The sequence below is a fragment of the Equus caballus genome, chromosome 1 (assembly GCF_041296265.1).
Source record: "Equus caballus isolate H_3958 breed thoroughbred chromosome 1, TB-T2T, whole genome shotgun sequence".
NCBI lineage: Eukaryota > Metazoa > Chordata > Mammalia > Perissodactyla > Equidae > Equus > Equus caballus.
In genome coordinates this window covers 26,160,402-26,180,260 of record NC_091684.1, presented here as the reverse complement: position 1 = coordinate 26,180,260, position 19,859 = coordinate 26,160,402, and the positions used below count along the sequence as shown (strand labels likewise).

Genomic DNA, 19,859 nt, shown 5'->3' with positions numbered 1-19,859 from the left:
TAGATCTGGCCTAGTTCCTCCATCATCTTAGACAAACATCAATTTCTCTGTGCCTCAGTTTCCCATTCATTCAATTATAACTAATGATACCTGCTCTGCTTACCTTAGGCGTTTGCCCTTAGGATGAAATGAGGTGAGGAAAAATTAAAAGATAGTAGATCAGGGGCCGGCCCGGTGGCGCAACGATTAGGTTCGCACGTTCCGCTTCTCGGCGGCCCGGGGTTCGCTGGTTCGGATCCCGGGTGCGGACATGGCACTGCTTGGCAGCCATGCTGTGGTAGGCGTCCCACGTATAAACTAGAGGAAGATGGGCACGGATGTTAGCTCATAGCCAGGCTTCCTCAGCAAAAAGAGGAGGACTGGCAGTAGTTAGCTGAGGGCTAATCTTCCTCCAAAAAAATAAAAAAAAACAACAACAAAAAAAAACCAAAAAACAAAACAAAACAAAAGATAGTAGATCAATGATGGCGAAAAGTAAGACAATAGAGTAAAGCCTCATTTATTCAATTTCTTTGGGGAAATAAGTGTTTTATATAAGTCAAATTTTTAAGTAACTGAATTTTAGCCATTCAAAACATAATTATTAACAGCTAAAAGTCATTTTATTTTTCCTAACATATATCATTTTCAACCTTATTTTCTTAAACAGAGTAACCTGATACAATTAGCCCCCGCTCCCTATTTTCTGTGCCTTTAGCCCCTCAGCATAGATGTCAAATACTAAACTGTGCTGTGATATGGTAATTGCCTCAGGACTGTTGAGAAGTGTAGAGATTTATGGTGTGGAAGATTGGGTTTGCGTTCTTAGGTCTGCTTTTCATAGGTTTTCTATTTCTCTTGCTGTCTGGATATCAGCTGTTGGTTATCACCATTTTAAATTCTACTTTTCCTTTCTAACTTGCTGCTTCTTACCTATTGAGGAGTGGAAAACTAGGAAACCGATCTTGGAATAATATTTAAAATAAGAGCACACAGACTTTGAGTAAGAACTTGCTGGAGACAGTGGATTCTGTGATCTCCCTGTAGTGCGTGGTCGTTTTCATGTCTGTGTTGCCTCTTTTAGCTGACTTTCTGGGTCCTCCTGTGGCCTGGACACCTCATGCAGGAGAGGGCTGACTGGGCTTTGTGTGTGGAAGGTCACAGGCCCACAAGGATTAGTTTGTAAGGATTCTCAGCCTTCCTTCTTCTGGCTATTGTCCATAGCCCTTTAAGGTGTCCCACCCCAATCACCAGGAGAATTATGTCCTTGTCCAGACCAGATTTTGAATGTTTGTCACCAAACATTTGTTGATCACAGGCAGGAGGAAGGAAGGGTAGCTAGAATCAAACTTGGAGGGTGAGAATGCCTTGAAGCAAGAAGCCAGAACTGAGGCTAAACCACCTTCCCCAGGGGACAAAATGGGGCATCCCAGTGGGAGGACAGAGGGGAGGAAGTAGTGGCAGTAATCAGGTCTGGCAAGACTAGGGAGGTGGAAAACCATGGGGAAGAGAGAACTTCTTGGAAGGTGCATGGTGATGGAGAAGGGGCAAGGACAGAGATTTAGACTAGCATTACTATGGAGTATATTACTCTGTACTCTTATGTTTTTTTTGAGAGTCCTGCCTTACTAACACCACGCCAAGACTCATGCATTGTGACCATTCCACGTGACAGCTGCCAGAGGCCGCCACGCTGCAGGGGCTGTGAGTCGCCATATTCTCTAGGTCCCCACAGTGCAGGAGAGGCTCTCTTGAAAGAGTCGCTTTCCCAGAAATAACCCTGAATGCTTCCCAGCTTGGTTGACTGCCATCAGTTTGGTGACTGACCTTCTGTCTCTCCTTTCCTTCCCCAGGTCAGTGGCGGGATTGGACAAGGAGGCGGACCTGGTGCACATGGAGGTGCGGACAGCGGATGGATGTGAGTGCTGTGGCCATGGGCTAGGCCCAGGGAGATCTGCTGCAGGGCTCTCTCCTCCCCCAATTTGCATCTTAATGGCTTGGGAAGATGAAAAGCCCTGTGCTCCATTACTGCCATATCCATCTTTATTTCCCAGAGTAGGGGAGAGGCCTCCCGTCCCAAGGGAGACGGTTCACTGAAATAAATGCTCAGGAATGAATTTTCTGGGGATGTGAGTTAATGTGATGAATTTTGAGGCTCCTGTTAGTAATTTCCTGGCATCTTCAGCGTAATTTGAATAGGGATGTCCATAGCTCATCGTGGTATTTTGCATTCACATAGGGAATTGCAGGGGCTGCCAGCTTTAAAAAAAGGACCCTTCATATAGTCAAGCTTACCAAAAAAAAGTCACTGGCAATTATTTGCAAAATTTTTTATTCAAGAAATATTCAGGGATGGCCTACTGTGTGCCAGGCATTGTTCTAGGCTCTGGAGATACAGTGGTGAGCAACCTATATTGTGTCTGCAAACAAGCATTGGAATCCCAAGATTTTGAACATGGCCCCTTTGCGTATTGTGCACCTATGCACATCTTACACAGAATTTGACTGTTAAAGTATCATTTTGCATCAATTTAAGCATTTTGCTTTTCCCAGAGTTGATCGTATTTATAGGACTCTTCCCTAGCCAAGAAAAATAGAATCGACTTAAACAAAAATATATGAAATATGTGAAAATATATGATATATATAAAATATGTGAAAATGTAGTTAGCATATCCTAGGTCAATAATAGAGCCAAATAATCTATGGAAATAGTGGTGACCTAGGAGTGCAGCACAACAGGCACCTGCCTGTGACTTGGGGTCCTGGGTTCTGCTACCTAATAGCCATGAGACCAGGGGAAAGCACCCTCTAACCTCTGTGCTAACTTCCTCTGTTATCTGAGGTTACCCATCCTTGCCCTGGCCAATTCAGAGAGTTATATAGGTCTACCAAATGGAGAGGAAAGTTAGAGAAATTTTAAAATGTATTAATGTAGGGAGATTCCGTTTTGACCTGACTATGGGTGTTGGAGTATCATTCAGAATACATTAAGTAAGACTGCATGTGCTTTGTCCGTGAGATATCTACCGATTTTGAAACCAAACAGAGGTGCGTGCCAAACACATGCATTTTTGGGAATATATTTTATTTGCTTTGTTTTTATTTTTAAAAGACGTGGAAGACAATTGGCACTTGTTAATATATGTCTGGCACTCTGCTGAGTACTTTATTTTTCTTTCTTTCTTTCTTTTTCCTTTTTTTTGGTCTCATTTGATCTTTGAATAAATGTTATGTCTCTGAAGCAGGGAGGAATGAAGGATGACCCAAAGACATTTAAGAAAAAAGGTTTTTAACAGGTGATCTATTTTAAGATTTAGGGAGATAATGCCACATATTCAAATTCACTGCTCATAAGGGTAGTGAAGCCTGGATTCAAAATTATATTATCTGCCTCTTACTGCTGAGAAAGAACCTGAGGGGAGAATGAGATGCAGGGGGTTGAAGGAGCAGGGCAGGGCAGCAGGAGGAGAGCTGACAGTAGCGCTCAGAAGATGACCCACAGGCTAGTACAACCCTTGCCGTGGCTTTGCTTCTTATGTCAACCTTTTTAAGCCATACATAGGATTTATGGTGGGTGTAGTATTTCAGAGTTGGAGGAAAGTTTATGGGACTGTCTGACCTCCTACCTAGTGTAGGGATCCCTTCCCCCAAAACCTCTGACAGTGTGTCCTCAGGTTCCCTGAGTTCAGGCTTCAGACACATCCTTTTCTACTGCTGGACAGCTCCTACGTTTTGTTTTAGTAAGGTAATTTCTTACATTAAGCTTAAACCTATTTTCTGAAAGTTTAAGAATTCTCGTCCAAACTGGGATAAGGCCTATGGTGCAGGATTGCTGCAAATTTTAATGAGATTAAAAATGCAAAACACATAGGACAGTTCCCTGGCCTACTGTCAAGAATTGAGAAATGCAGACGGAACTATAACTGGGATAAACGCCGTGTGCCACACTTAGGAGAAAGTATAGTGTATATTAATTCTGTTCCATTTTCTAGGTTTTTTAAAATTTATTTTTTAATAGTTAAAAGAATTTTCTTTCAACCTAGTGAGTTGGCTCTAACCCATCTGTCTCTAGAAAGTGCACTTAGCAAGACTGCATTAGCCTGGCCATGTTTTATTTCACACCCTAATGAAACACATGACACCTTTCTTTTGTGGTATGCGTAAGTGCTTTCTCACATTCATACACACACATCTCTATCTTTTGATCATTGCCAAAAAGGCACATATATTTTATTTCCTCTTTACTGATGTGGTATCTTGCACTCAAATTTGCCAATTCACGCAGTTAGCTAGTGATAGAATAAAAACTAAAACACAAAACTCCCAACACACTAGAAATAGAAGGGAACTTCTGATAAAGGACACCTGCAAAAGACCTACAACTGACATCATAATTAATGATGAGATACTGAATGTTTTCCCCCTACAGGCAGGACAAAGGCAGGAGCGTGCACTCTTCGCACACCTATTCAACATCATGCTGAAAGTCCTAGCCAGTGCAATAAAGAAAGAAAAATGAAATGCAATTCATATAGATTGGAAAAAAAATAAAACTGTCCCTATTCTTATTGATATGATCGTCTATGTAGAATATCCTAAGGAATCTACCCAAAAAAGCTCCTAGAACTAATAAGTAGGTTAAGCAAGGTTGCAGGGTACAAGAAATTCAGTGGAGAAAGAATATTACATTTAACAATGGTGTTAGAAAAAATTGAGCAGCCATATGGGGAAAAATAAACTTCAAGTTATGATTCACAACTTATACAAAATTTAACTCAAAATGGATTATATTTCTAAATGTAAAATATAAAATTACAGAACATTTAGGAAAAAACAGGAGAAAATCTTCATGACCTTAGGTTGGCACCAGGAGTAAAATTGACAAAATAAAAAATTGATAAATTGGACTTCATCAAAATTAAAATCATTTGCGCTTCAGAAGACAGTAAAGACACTGTGAGAAAATATTTGCAAAGGACCTGTAGCCAGAACATATAAGGAACTTTCAAAGCACAGCAATAAGAAATGTATTTATTCACCTACTCACAGTTCACTCCCCTGTAATGGAGCATTTTTCATGTGCAGAAGACAAGTGGTTTTCAAAACCTAGCATTATAATCACCTGAAGAACTTACGCGCACACACACACACACACGCGCGCGCGCGCGCGCGCACACACGCACACACACACACACTCACCTCAGTCTCACCACGAATCAATGAAAGAGGATTCTCTAGGGGGAAAGTCCTGGGCATTGACCCTTTATAAAATTGCCCTGATGAATCTAAAGTGTCTATAGGATTGAGAACCACTGTACTAGATCTGAGCTTCTCAAAATTTAACACGCATTTGAGCCATCTACAGAGCTTATTAAAACACATTCCATATTTCTGACAAGCTCCCAGGTGATGTTGCTGGCCCGTGGACCCCACTTCGATTATCACTGCTCTGCATTAAGCTGTGGAGGATAAATAGGACACAAAGAGCACTGAGTAGCCTGCAGGCTCATGGAAAGGCAGATATATACACAGATTGTTACTGCGATATAATGTGCTAAAGGCCATGGAGACTCTGATTTAACTCTCATGAAGAAATTGCTATGGGAATCAAAAGGAAGAGTAGCTCAGCTTCTGAAGAGTGACTGAAAGCTGCACAAAAGAGGTCGTGGTTAAGCTTCATTTTTGGAGATGAGTTGGATTTTCCCAAGGGGGTGTTAGAAAGGGGAAGTGGGAAAGTTATGCTAGACCTGTGCTGTCCCATATGGTGGCTGTTTAGTCACATGTGGTTACTGAGCACTTGAAATGCACTGTTTAAATTAGGTATGTAAAATACACACCATGTTTCACAGACTTACTATGAATAAAATAATGGAAAATAGCTCATTAAGAATTTTTATATTAGTTACATGATGAAATTATAATACTGTCGATCTATTCACTTAAATGAAATATGTTAAAATTAATCTTACTTTTCTATTGACTTTTTAATATAGCTACTGGAATCTTTAAAAGATCATTTGTGGCTCACATTTTATGTCCATTGGACAGCAGTGCTCTAGACTGAAGGGGCCACAGGTACAAGAACATAGAGAATGACTTTTCAGTACTGTGGTGTGACGTTGACAATCCTCTCTCTAAACCTTGCTCCCACACTTTCGAGGAACCCCAAAATAAACTTGTCCCTTTTCTTGTTTAGATGTAGGAATCTCTACTCTGGCCCCGTTCTTGGTTCCTTTCTTTGGGAGTCAGACTTCCAGATTAAAGTGAAGTCATCAAATTATCTCCTGACCTGACAGGATTTAAATAGTGCAAAGCCAACCAGTTTGGTTAACAACAGTATGAAACTTATTTCTGCCATGAGATTTAAGATTCAAATGACTTTTTCTCCCGTTCCCTTCTGGAAATCTTCTTTCTCTGAATGTCCCCTGTGCATTCTCTCTCTCTTTCTCTCCCTGACACACAGTTACTCAATCATACACACACTCACACATACCCATACCTCCTCCATCCAAGAGACAATTGAGTGTCAATAGAAAGAGCATCAACTTGGTGCTGTAAAAGTTAAATTGGAGAATTAACTCTGTCATTTAGAACCTGTTTGATCTTGGGCAAATTTCTTAACCTTTTGGTGATCCCTCATCTTCTGGAACTTTACAGGTTTGAAAACACTAACAAATATAAGAAGTATATTTATAATTTGCTATATTTTTCATCAGTTGTCTAATGAGACTTATTGTAGAGTAAAATTTACAATGAAGCAGATTTCAGTTTAATGAACAAAAGAGTAACAATTAAGAGTACCCCAAAATGACACAGGCTGCTTTGTGAAGTAGTGAGCACATCTTCATTGGAAATTCTCAAGCTTAAGCCGTGTGGGTGCCTGTAGGAACACTGTAATGAGTGAACCTGGATGTGGCAAAACGTTTTTAGATGTCTAGACTTGAAATTTCTAGAATGAGAACCCCTAGCACATATGCCACCACTCCTTGTCCTGGTGCCACCATCAACTATCATTAATCAGTTGCTGCACGTTCTCACTAAGCCAAGAGAAAGCCCCATACTTCTGGAGGATTCCAGGCAGTCACAAGTAATCGAATGGGCTGGGCACACAAGGTGGAACTGTTAGCGCTGCAGCCTAAACTGGAGGCTCTAGATGCATAGAATATTGGCTCTTAAAGAACCTTGCATTTTTGACTAGTTCAGGGGCTTGTAATTCAGAGCTCTAGCAGGATTCTCAGAACTCAGAGGCCAAGATAAGGATAAGGGGGGAGCTGAGTCAGTGGGACTGTAGACTCCTCGTCTTCTGTTCAATTAGAGCAGGTGCACTAAAATCCACTTTGTATATTAAGAATATAGAGTTGTCTTTGGTAAAAGTCACAGAATTTTTTAAAAAGTTGAAACAGATAAGAGATTTTCAAATTACATCACTTTCCAAAAAGCACCAAAATGTGTAACAGTTTGCCCAAGGTCATAGAGACAGCCAGTGACAGGGACTGAACCGGAACATTAATTCAGATCTAAGTTTCAGCCTGATTTTCCTTCCGTGGTTTAAATACATAATGGATAAAATCATTGGTTCTGGTGTCAGATCACCTGGGTTGAAATCTCAGCTCTGTGACTTCCTAGAGCTGTGGGATTCAGGCATAGTGTTTAATTGTCTGTGCTTCAGTTTCCTCCTCTATGAAATGGAGATGATAATAATTTTGCCTCCTTATTGGGTGTTGCAAGAATTAAATCACTTAATGCATGTAGCTCCTGCAATACCAGACAACACAGAGTGAGCATTTAGAAATGTTGCTTATTGTCGTCATCATCATCATCATCATCTAGTCATCATAGTCAGGGTCAGTTAATTTGGCAAGTGGAGTAGAAAGAGCCTTGAATGCAGTATCAGGAGTCCTAAGATATTCAATGTCACTATGATTTCTAAATGTCTAGAACTCTACCAGATTGCCCCCGGTGCCATTAGAAGGCAGGAGGCACTAGAATTCTCCTTTGGGCAATTGGTAGTTTCACACAAACTAAATTCATAAGCACCAATAGGAAGGAATGAAAGCTACCTTTTTTGGTTTGTTGATTTTGTTTGTTTTTAGTACCTGCCGTGTCTCAAGTGCTGTGTTAGGCATTTGCAGCAATGTCAATGTCCTTGGTTTTGCACTATGCCTGCAAACAGGTTACCCCCTCCCCAGTCAAGGAAAAGGAGGCTTATGGAAGCTAACTTTTCAGAGTTTCCTGAAATCTCCTTGTTTTTATGTATTTGTATTTGAGAGTTAACACTGTTATTTAAAATAAATAGCTCCTGGGTATTTCTCTTAGAAAAGACCTGAAGAGCTGAATTTGCTTTTTCTTCACAATTTTAATTCACTTTTTCAATTTTTGACAATTTATACGTGACCCAAAGGGATAGAAGTTGAGCAAATCATGGAAATTTTTTTCTCTGAGGTGGCAAGAGGCAGGGCGTCTAGGATAGTTTGAATATTTAGTAATCTCAAAGGCAAAACGTAATCACACATTATGATATAATTGAACATAAAAATTTGTAGGCTTTTAATGTAATTCAATTCAGTTTAACTAGCATTCACTGAGGCTTTATAAAGTCAGCCCAAGGAGAGAAACAAAGATGACTAAGACTATTCCTACTTCTAAAGAGGTGACCGTTTGGGAAAGGTTTGGCAGAGTGAGAAATGGTGGACTTTACAGTGAAACTTCTTGACGTGGGTAGATGAGAAGCTTGCCTTGCTGAATGGAGAAAGTTAAAGGCTGCCTCTGTAGACCATACAAAACTCCTGGCAGAAATGCAACCCCTTAGGAAGAAAAGAAGGCTAGGGATGTCAGGTTATCTCCTTCATTCTCTCTTTCCACATTCTCCAGTTCTCTGATCATCCTCTATCCAGCAAGGATCCCGAGGCACAATGGCTTGTGAGTATCCCATCTCCATCATTGGCCTGCGATTCTTCTGAGAATGTTCTCTGCTTCCTGGAACCTCAGGGAGTGTCGACACCTGCAGCTTCTTTATACACCTTGACCCAATACTAAAGGAATGAATCCATCAGTCTGAGGCCTCCCCTTCTCACCATATGAAACCCTTTGTCCAACATCTGCAAAGTGAGAAGGTGCTAAGGCTGGACACTCTAGGGAGATGTTACCACCTCCCTAAAGGTCCTGCTAGCAGTAGAGCTAGTTGAAATAGGGCCAGATCTTTCTAGAGTTATGGAGAAGATCCCTCTATTCACAGTGCAGGGGACAAAGCCTTTGACTTTTAGTTTTTGTAAGTGGAGCAGTGACCACCACACCAGTTCTTAGAAATACTTTAGAAAGACATTTGGTATTTAGAAATACATTAATCATGAGAATGACGTGTTTCTCAGCCACTTGGGAAATCACTCTCTGGTTTTCCCCACAGGGAGATCCAAATGAGATCTTCATTCAATCTGGTCTGTATAGGTTTTCATTTGAAGACATTCCAACAGAGAGGACAGAAAAGAGTTCAAGAATAAGGATTGATCAAAGTCCGCCCATTAACATGTGATGATATAGGGCCTTCCATGTGTTTCGTGAGCCTCACCTGCCTAAACGTCCAGGTGCAGTTTCCCCCTCCCTTTATCAGGAGTTCCCTCCTCACATAGCGCACTTCTCCATCCAGGCTAAAGACAAGGGCTGCCTCCTCCTTCACGTCTTCCTTGCTTATTCCAGCTCAGACATGCTTTTTCTTGTCTGGATACCCATAGCATTTCAAGAAAGTAAATAGTGATATAAATTAGGAATATGACCTTACTAGTAGGACCTGTGCTCTCATGGTCTTTTTATTCTCCCCAATAAAGTAGAACATTACTTGTTATTAATTGAAAGTATGAGGGATGCTGAGTGTTCAGTCCCCTTCCTTCTCTCTTCATAATAAAAAAAGAGCTAACATTTATTGATCTTTTAAAATTTATCTAACAATGTACTAAGCACTTTTCCTACATAACCTACATTATTTAACCTACATTATTATTTCCTACATTATTTAACCCTGACAACAGTCCTCAGAGGCAAATCCGAACTTGTCTGCATCTTCCAGATGAAAACTGGTGCTGCCACTTAGCCAAGAACAGTCAGCAAGTAGCAAGTTCAGGATTTGAACTCAGTGCTTTCCAGCTTCAGAGGCCTTTCTCTCAAACACCATAATATGCTCAAGAGATCTGGACCGCTTCCATTTTATCAAGCATTTGGTGTTATTAAAAACCAAACCCGGGGCTGGCCCCGTGGCCGAGTGGTTACGTTCGCGCGCTCCGCTGCAGGCGGCCCAGTGTTTTGTCGGTTCGAATCCTGGGCGCGGACATGGCACTGCTCGTCGGACCACGCTGAGGCGGCGTCCCACATGCCACAGCTAGAGGAACCCACAACGAAGAATACACAACTATGTACCGGGGGGCTTTGGGGAGAAAAAGGAAAAAATAAAAATCTTTAATAAAAAAAAAAAAAAAAAAAAACCAAACCCCAAAAAAGCCACAGTTATTCGAAGCCTATTTTGAGATTTCAAGTTGTATGACAAATGTCTTCTTTCAGTTTCATCATAGAATCTTTATTACTGAATCCACTCTTGTTTAGAAATAATGTCCAAAGTTGAAATTTGAGACCTTTTTCAAATGCAAGGCTTGAGCCAAATTGTGTCCCCTGCTCACTTTGGCACCCATAGTCCCCTGCAGCCCTCAGTTGCTTCCACCTGGGGGCCAGGCTGCCTGATAATTTACTCTCCCCATGCCCCGCACTTTGGGTTCTCACAAGGCAGTGGGTGCCATAGCACTGATTATCGTGTCTCTGTGTTTTGAAAAGTAACATCATTGAGACGTCTAATATGAGCCCATATAAAGACTGCAGGCCCCTGAATTTTAAGTGGATTTCAAAAATTCATTTTGCTGCTGCTTTCCTGTTAGCTTGGACCTTTGGTTCCATGCTGGGCAGTGGCAAGCAGGGGGAGAGTCAAGAAGTAAGATGAGGTTGGCACAATTGCTCACCTGCCACAGGCCAAGGTTTAGGGAGGTTTTGATTTTGTTTGGGGTGGCCTTGAACACACTTGATTCTTTTCTGTGTCTGCATGCGAGAGTGAATAGTGAATAGAAAGGGGGAAACAAGTCTGTGTGTGGGGATAAGCAGATGTCCTCCTTTGTGCACCTCTGATTACCAGTGTAAGGAGCTTTCTGAGACACTTGCTGGCAAGAAGGAAGCAGGTTGTCATGTCAACACTTGTGTTTTCTTTACATGTATTTACTGCAGCTTTTCAGTGGGTTTTTGTGCTTTATTCTAGGAGCAAATTCCTAAGGCTGTGTGGGTCCAAGAATATTGCTGGTGGACAGGCCATGTGCTCCAACGCACAGCCTGGGCTCCTTGCCTCCCTCTGTTTCTCAGCCAGAAGTGGAAAGCCAGACCACTCTTGGCTTTCTCTGTGAACAGAGACAAAGGGGAAGGACAAGTAGGCTGTACTTACAGAATGGGGAACAAGCTGATCTTAGTGACGGTCAGGGAATGGGGGCAAGAGGGTCTGTCTCTTCTCCGCAGAGACTGGTGGGGACCAGATTACAGAGTGCACATGGGAAATGAGTGGCTCCCAGGTTCCTTTGGACTGTAGGCTTGTTTTGTTTGGACTGCCCTCTATTTTAAAATTAAGCTAGTAGTCAATTTTTTAAAAATCAGGAAAATTCACATTAAAAAAATAGGAATAGTTAGCTTTATTTAGAAGCTCAGAATGTCTTGTTTCTGCATGTCAGTGATGAGCTTAAAGAGGCAAGTGTTGGCCATTTAGCTGTAGTCCCCGCTGCTCCTCAGTGTCTCTGGCACTGAGGCCATGTGCCAGCTGCCATTTATCCTCTCACTCCAGCTTGTTTCACCCTTATATGTTATTTACTTGGCCCTTTTGGCTTTTGGTTTTATTAGGCCTTCTATTCTGTGTAAAGATGTTTGGGCTTTGTCCCTGGGCACTCAGAACTGCTGGTGGTTTTGAATTTGGGAGGGATTAGCTGAGCTTTAGGTCTTAGAGATGACTCTGACTCCTTGCCTCCCATCCATCCAGTTTCCAATCCATCATGTGCATGCATTCTAGTTGTGAAATGGATGCAACAGGCAACACATATGAGAAAGACTTGTCCAGGCAGGTGGCAAGAGTCATGGAGAGAAGAGGAGAGACTCTGGAAGCATTTCAGAGGCAGAACTGTCAAGGCTGGGAACCACCTGGATTGTGGCATGCAGAAGAAAGAGAAGTTAGGAGGCTTGAGCTACTGGGCAGATGATAAGACTGCTCACGGAAAGAAGGAAATCGATGTTTGACATGTTCAGATGGTGGATACTAAAGCAAACAGACTTTGCTCGGATATGGACATCTGAGAAGTAGGGGTGTAACACATAATGAATTCATTTCCTAGCAAAATATGTTTCTTTATTAAATTAGCATCATGTATATAAATAACTGTGTATAGTAGCTAGCTGCAAATTATGTGAGTAAGCCCTTTCCTAGACAACAGGTTTTTTAGAATAGAAAATCTGTCTCATTCACAGCTGTATTCCTAATGCCTAAACAATACCCAATACATTGTATGCACACAAGAAATACCTGTGGAATCAATTAGTAAATTAATTGAAGATCAACACTTAGGGATAATTTAAAGTACCCCTGTTTTAAACTCAAATGTTGTGAATTTTTGCTTATTTAAACCTTTTGCCTGAGATCTTTAGAAGATTTTACAAGTCATTATAAAAGTTTTATAAATTTTATATAAGTAATAAGTAAATACATTCTTATTGTAAAATTAATAAAGACTTATATAATATAAAAAGCAAAGACACCATTTCAACTCTATCTTAAGTTCATTCCTTTCCCCAAAAGTAATCATAGCTAATTTTTATATGTATCCTTTAAAACTCTTTTCTATGCAGTTATGACACAAACCTATATTTATAAAGACAAGGGTGGGTTTTTGGTACATAAATTGGATCATACTATACATGTTGCTTAAATAATTTTTTAAAAGGTTGCACAACAGTGTATCTTGGAGAAATCAGTATGTCGATGCATATGTAACTACCTAATTCTCTTATTTGCAGGACGCTACTCTGTTATATGTCTACCTTAGTTTACTTAAATGTTCCTTAATTCATGGACAGTTAGCCTCTTTCCAGTTTTTCACTGCTATGAACAATGCCACCATGAACATCTTTGCCCTTGTCTCTTGGTGAAAGTATATGAGTATTTCTCTAGAAAACATTCCTTGAATTAGAATTGCTGGTGTAAGATATGCGCATTTAAAATTCTGATATTTCAAATGTGTTCCTCCAAAAAGCTATACTAATTTACTCTTTTGCCAGTTAGATATAAGATTAACTCTTCCCCCCCCCTTCCTTGCCTGAACTAGATATTACCATTTTTTAAAAATTATTACAAATTTTGTGGACAAGAGAATGGAAGCTCCTTGTTGTTTTAAATTAGGTCATCGATTGCCTATGAGATAGACCTCTGAGTGCTGATGAAAGCTTTGCTTACCTTTTCCTCTTGTGTCTAAGTGTCGCTCTGCCCTCCCATTTCAGATGCTCACTACCTCACCTGCAGGATCCAGGAATGTGCCGAGACAACTCGGAGTGGGCCCTTTGCCCGCTCCATTGACTTCAGTTCCCTGGTCGTCCAGGATGAGTATATCTTCATTCAGGTGAGTCCAGAAAGTGCCATCAGTGGTAGAAGGAGGATGCGTAGGTGACGTCAGCTGCTTACTAGGAACGTGAGGACAGTTTTGAGAGGTTGTGAAGATGTTGAGATGGGATGCTGTCTTTCTTTTGACTTTTGTGGACCCAGTCCCCTGGGGAGATCCCAGGCGTCTGTGAAAGATGAAGGTGTTGTGGGTCAGTATAGTTGGATTGCTGTTTTCTTGTACCAAAGGGGTCTTGGAATGACTAGGACTTGGGCTGGGGTTTGAGATTACTTAGAGTCAAATTTCTAATGGGATTTGACTTTAAGTAATCTATCAATGCCACATTCTATTTCTGTCCAAAGTGACTTGTAAACAGAATGAGAACTTGGGAATGAGAATCTCTAAGAAATTAAGTATCTCTAGTGTTTACTTCCTGGAAATATCTAGCTCTCACTAAATCTTCCTCTCCCTTTCCAGTACTGACTACCTCCTCAAATGTCCATGCCCAAAATCCTTCATTGCGGGAACTCTGACTCTTAGAGAAAACTAGGTGGGACTTACATGTTTAGGCAGGCAAGGGGAGCCTTGTTTTAGGTTTTGAGTTTCACTGGAAAGAGGTGCAAAATAGAACAAAAATGATGGGGGAGAAAAGGTGATGCTCCACCAAGTGGCTGACACTGTGTATCTGTGTGTGTATGTGACAAATCAAACTGCGTTTGACAGCAACGTTGATTTTCCCCATTCTTCCTTTCCACCCTTCTACTGTCAGTTGTTTTGCACACCGTTTCCCATAGGAACCCTGGATTTTGAAATCTCCCCGAGTTAGGAGTCATTACTTAAATCTTAGTAGATTTGTCTCCTTCTTTCCAAATTGTATTTTACACTCTGTGGATAGGGACAATATTTTAGACAGACATTTTACCCTTCATCCTTGGTCCTAACAAGATGGCTTTGCAAATCTGGGGTGCTGAGTGACTACTTGTTGTAGTGATAGATTATGGATGTAGCAGTTACCTCTTTTTACAGGTTAGTTGTGTGGATTTTTGAGTTTTAGTAAAATACAGAAAAAGGAGCCAGCCACTCAAAAACCAGCTTGAAAGAGGGAGAGAAAAAGAGGTCTTTGTGGCTTAAAAAAATCCATGTTTCTCAGTTTGATTAAAAGCCAGAATCTTAGGAATTTTTTCCTAAATCTTGGCAGATCATTGGCACTATCATTTCCTTATTCACAAGCATTTATTGAATATATCACAATGCAAACCAGACGGTATTAGGCACTACTCTTGGTGCTCCCCAGCTTTCTGCCATTGGCCTACTTCTCTTTGCACCCAGGACTCACTGCCTGGAAGAGCCTATGGTTTTGGGTACCATCTCTATGTTCTGATGGCTCTTAAGTCAATGAGCTGGCATGTACCTCTAGCATGTACTGCAGACCTGTATATCTAAGAGCCATCTCAACATCTCACCTTGGACGTTCCACAGGTAACATAAATCAACATGTCCCCCTTGAACCTGACACATTGGTGGCACTGCCTTCTACCAGGTAGCTCAAGCTAGAAGCCTGAAGTCTATCCGTGTCACCAAATTAAATGAATCTGGGCCTCTGCTAATATCAACCTTAGTTATTTCTCAAATATTTCCTTTCATTCCATTCCCATTGTCATGGTCTTTGTTTAAAGCTTTATTATCTCTTTCTCTCTATTTAATTTTTTTAAGCTGGGAGCACAGGGATGATTTATGAATTTGCCAATCTGATTGCCCTTTCCTTAATGCTGATACTGCATATAATGATGAACATGGCAGAATGGTTTCTGGGAAACTTGACTTAGAATTTTAAATGTTCAGATATTTTTAAGATTCATTTTTCCTTATATTGTATAAAGTTTTCTGTAACTCTACAGGCAGATATCCAGATTTTTTTTTCTAACTATTCTGAAATGTTTCTTTTTTTTTTATTATATGGGAAATGAACAGAAGTATTCCTTTAATTTTTATTTTGTTTGAAGGACATAAGAGTTCCCATTAATCAGTCAAGTTTTATTGACTGCCTACTATGTTTCAGGCCCACTGTTCTAGGTACTTGGAATAACACAGTAAACATAATAAAGTTCCTGCTTTAAGGGTATTTACATTCGAGTAGCAGACAGGAAAAAATATATGTATGATCTATCTATCTATCTATCTATCTATCCATCTATCCATATATATGTACATAGGAAAGACTGTGAAGACTTGTGGTTAAGAACCTGTAGTTTGGAGCCTAACGGCCAGCGTCTATTCCAACCTTTGCTTGCCACAATTTGCTGGGTGACTTTGAGCTTTACCTCATTTGACTCATCTATAAAAAGAGGGTAATTGCAGTACCCACTTCCTGCATTGCTGGGAAGATTATATTTGTTAATTCTATCTGTACAGCACCAAACAATGTTTGTTTTGCCTTATGATGTGTTCAGTAAATACTCATGAATAAGGAGATGATAGTGCCAATGACCTGCCAAGATTTAGGAAAAGACTGCCCACAGGGCTCCAATATTTAGAGCTCAGGGAGATGAGAAGGAAGCAGCAAATGAGACCTGGAAGGAGAGTTTAGAGATAACATCAGAAAGGCATAGGTGCTAGATCTCACAGGGCTTCAAAGACTGTTTTAAGGACTTTTTTTTTTTTTTACTTTGAAAGAGATGGGAAGCAATGGAATAACAATGACCCCCAAAATGCAAAAGGTCAATACTCTTGAGAAAAACATTGAATTTCATCAATCATCAAATAAACACAGATTAAATGCTATTATTTGTAACTGCCAATTGGCTAAGATTGAAATGAAATAAAAGAGTGCTAGTAGTTGGCAGGTAAACATTCATACCTGTTGCAAGTACAAAAAGAAGTCAGTCAGCTCTCGGTATTTAATCAGAGTCTTTTCCTTCTCATAAGTGAGTTTGGTTATTTGCATTGGTTGATCTGACAGATATGTCTTAGTTCTGACAGTTTATGCTTAGTTTTTAGTTAAAATTGCTTCTTTATCTTAAAACTCATTATATGGTCTGTTTTCCTTGCTTTCTTCCCTCTGTGTTTCTTTGAGAATTTGAATATTTGTTCTAACTACTTAGCTTTATGAATATAACTTTACGTAACATAGCAAATCTTTTATTTTTGAATAATATCTATTGATTTCATTTTGCAAGCTTATAGAATTAGTGTATTTCCATGCATTTCTTTTTCCTCCTTCTTTCTTAATTCTTCTACCACCTACCAACCAATTTTGGTTGATTATATTATCTTCTAGTGTTTGCTTTCCTATCGTAAAACATAATTCTGTTAGATTTAAATATGTTATGAGGCACTGCTGAAGAAAAGTGGAAAAAAATAGGATGTGTTTATGACCTCCCACTCTTTCCCCTTTATCCAACTCCAATTTTTGTTAATTAAATCATTTAGGACATTTATATTCTGCTCTGAAACAGCATTCCTGCATTCATCTTGATCTTAGTTTTGTAGATAAATGTATTCAGTGGTGACCACTAGTTCTTTTACTAGTTTTTCCATTTATTTCTTGATTGTCTAAAGTTTGTCCTTTAGTAATGTCTTCAAGAAAGGTAGGGGCCAGCCTGGTGGTGTAGTGGTTAAGTTCATGCACTCTGCTTTGGTGGCCTGGAGTTGGCAAGTCCTGGATACAGAACTACCTACCGCTCATTAAGCCACGCTATGGCAGCATCCCACACACGAAATAGAGGAAGATTGGCACAGATGTTAGCTCGGGACCAATCTTCCTCACCAACAAAAAAAAGGAAAAGAAGAAAAGAGAAAGGTGAATTCTTGAATGCTTAAAATATGTTGAGATATATATATATATATATATATACGCACATATGTAAATATGTCTATAGATAAACTTATATATGTATATGGATAGATTTGCCCTTGATACCTAAACTCCTTTTTTAAAATATGTATTTGAATACTTTTTGCTTTATTAGTGTATGTTTTGTGGCTGGTCATTGTATGTTGATTCTTTCCCCTGGAATATAAGTCGCATTCAATTAGTTCAATTTCTCCTTTCTTTTTAATTTCTCAAAAGTCCCTGTGATTTACCTTTTGAAATATATATTTTATTTCCGTCCCATTGTTTTGGCTCTCTTCTTCCAGGACACTTAGGATGTGTACAATAGACAGAGAAGACAAAGGAGAGCCATCGTTTTGGTTTCCTCTAATCCATTTTAACTCCCTGGGCAAAATGAGATTTAAAAAGTCCTACCCATATCATCCTCGAACGAGTATGCAGCAGTGTCCCGGCTCTTTTTCTGCTGCTGTTGTTTAGATTCTTTCCTGAGTTTTCCCAGATTATACTTCATCACTTTTTGTTATCTCAACATATCTACCCTCAGCCCTTGTATTTCTGCTTTAAACTCTTTCCTTGTAGAGGTGATCTCCTCATCATATGGGTTATTTTTAATCATAGCTAAATGGTCATAATTTCTGTTTGCTCCACGGAAGTAGTTCTTGTTCAATATCTGCTCTTTGTTTTTCCTGTCCCTTTCCTTGTTTTACTTTGGTGTATTATTTTATAATTCTTGTGTTTTGTTTTATCTTGATGTTTTTCTCCATTACTTATTTTTTGATGACATGAGCTGTTCCTGCATGAACTCTTTGCGGAGGCACATCTTGGGGGTAGATCAGAACTCTGTTTCAGCTTGACAAGAGTCCTCCTTGGTTCTCAGTGAGGTTCCATATAACTCGAGATTGTTGTCTGTGAGTGGGTTCTACTCGTAAGATGGAACCACCTGAGTGGCTCTTTATCCAGCCATGCTTCTCCAGCTTCTCCTTGTCACTGATCAGTTTCAGAAATACTCCCACTGCCAATTCCTGGTCTATGTTCCCTTTGGTTCCAAATAATAGATTGTTAGTTTTGCTCCTTGAGAAATGTCGTCTTTGGAGAACTCTACTTTTCCAGCTTGGTCTAAGATTTGTAGCTGTAGGCATTTTTGCCCTGGCTCCTGTCTGCACCATTGGTCTTTCACTGCATTTGCCTTTCTTTCTACATATATTGTGTTCCAGGGTTATAGTTTATTAAGTATAGAGTTTCCATTTTTCTTTCTTGTTTTTCTTATTGCTCTGGGGTGATTTATGAGAAGAAAAGGGGGAAGCACCATTATTACTGGTCTATTTAAAATAATTTATAAACCGTTATCATGTATTTTCTGAAATGTTGCAATAGCTTGCCAACTGATTTCCTTGCTCCCAGATCAGCAACCCCACAATTCATTCATAACACTATTTCCAAAGTAATTTATTTAAAATAAAAATCAATGTTCCTGCCTTCAGTGGCTGCTCATCACCTATAGGTTGGAATTCAATTTTCTTAAGATTGCCTACAAGCTCCTCTATGATCTGGAGCCTACCTACTCCATCAGCCTCATGTGAATTCTCTACCCCACCACTGCTCCCCATATACCTTCCTTGTTATATTTTACCCTTCAATAGAAATAAACTTTGTTAGTCTCCATACACACATGTCATTTCTTGCCTAATATGCCTTTCTAGGTTTTTTTTTTTTTTCTCCCCTGCTGAAAATCTCTCTTTACTAAATGAACTCATTTTTTACGATTTAACTTAGGCAATGCCTCCTATAGGAAGTCTTCCCAGACGTCCTCATTCAGGACTGGACCAAGCTCCTTTGCTGACTACTTATTCATGAGTATTATGTTTCCCCAGCCAGTCTGTAAACATTAAGAGGAACAGGGCTATATCTTATTCATCATTGTTTCTCCTGCACTTAGCATAATGACTGGCGCTCAGTAAATGTTTGCTGAACTGAACTGAACTGAGAAGATAAGACGCCGTCCTTATTCTCAGGGAGAGTAGTTAGTTATCTTTTTAAAGCAAGGGAATCTCGTTTCTCCAGCTAACAATATAAGACAACTTAGGGTAATTGGCAGTTGCTCACTGCATAAGAAATGCTCATATATAGAATGTCTCTGCATTTTTATAAAACTGCTGTCCAGGAATTATCCATTATGTTATTCAGTGCCCTCTTTATATTCATTCATTTAAATATATTAAAATATATTCAGCCCAGTGGGGAACACAGACGACTACACAATTATAATGTAGTGTTATAAGAGCTATATTAGTGGAAAGCACATGTTGCTCTTAGAGAGAGGAGGAAGAGCTCTTCACCCTGCCCTGGGTGGGAGGTTGGCACAGGCTTCTTGGCAGGGGGGCTGGGAGCAC

General features: G+C 39.9%; 1 protein-coding gene across 1 annotated transcript in view; it reads left to right on the top strand.

Moving 5' to 3' along the window:
- Positions 1 to 19,859, top strand: part of SORCS3 (sortilin related VPS10 domain containing receptor 3) — a 566,847-nt gene that overhangs the window by 417,310 nt on the left and 129,678 nt on the right. Inside the window, exons 6-7 of the mRNA XM_001916814.6 lie at positions 1,833 to 1,897; positions 13,540 to 13,658. Of these exons, the coding sequence (XP_001916849.3) occupies positions 1,833 to 1,897; positions 13,540 to 13,658 (184 nt within the window). The remainder of the gene's footprint in view (positions 1 to 1,832; positions 1,898 to 13,539; positions 13,659 to 19,859) is intronic.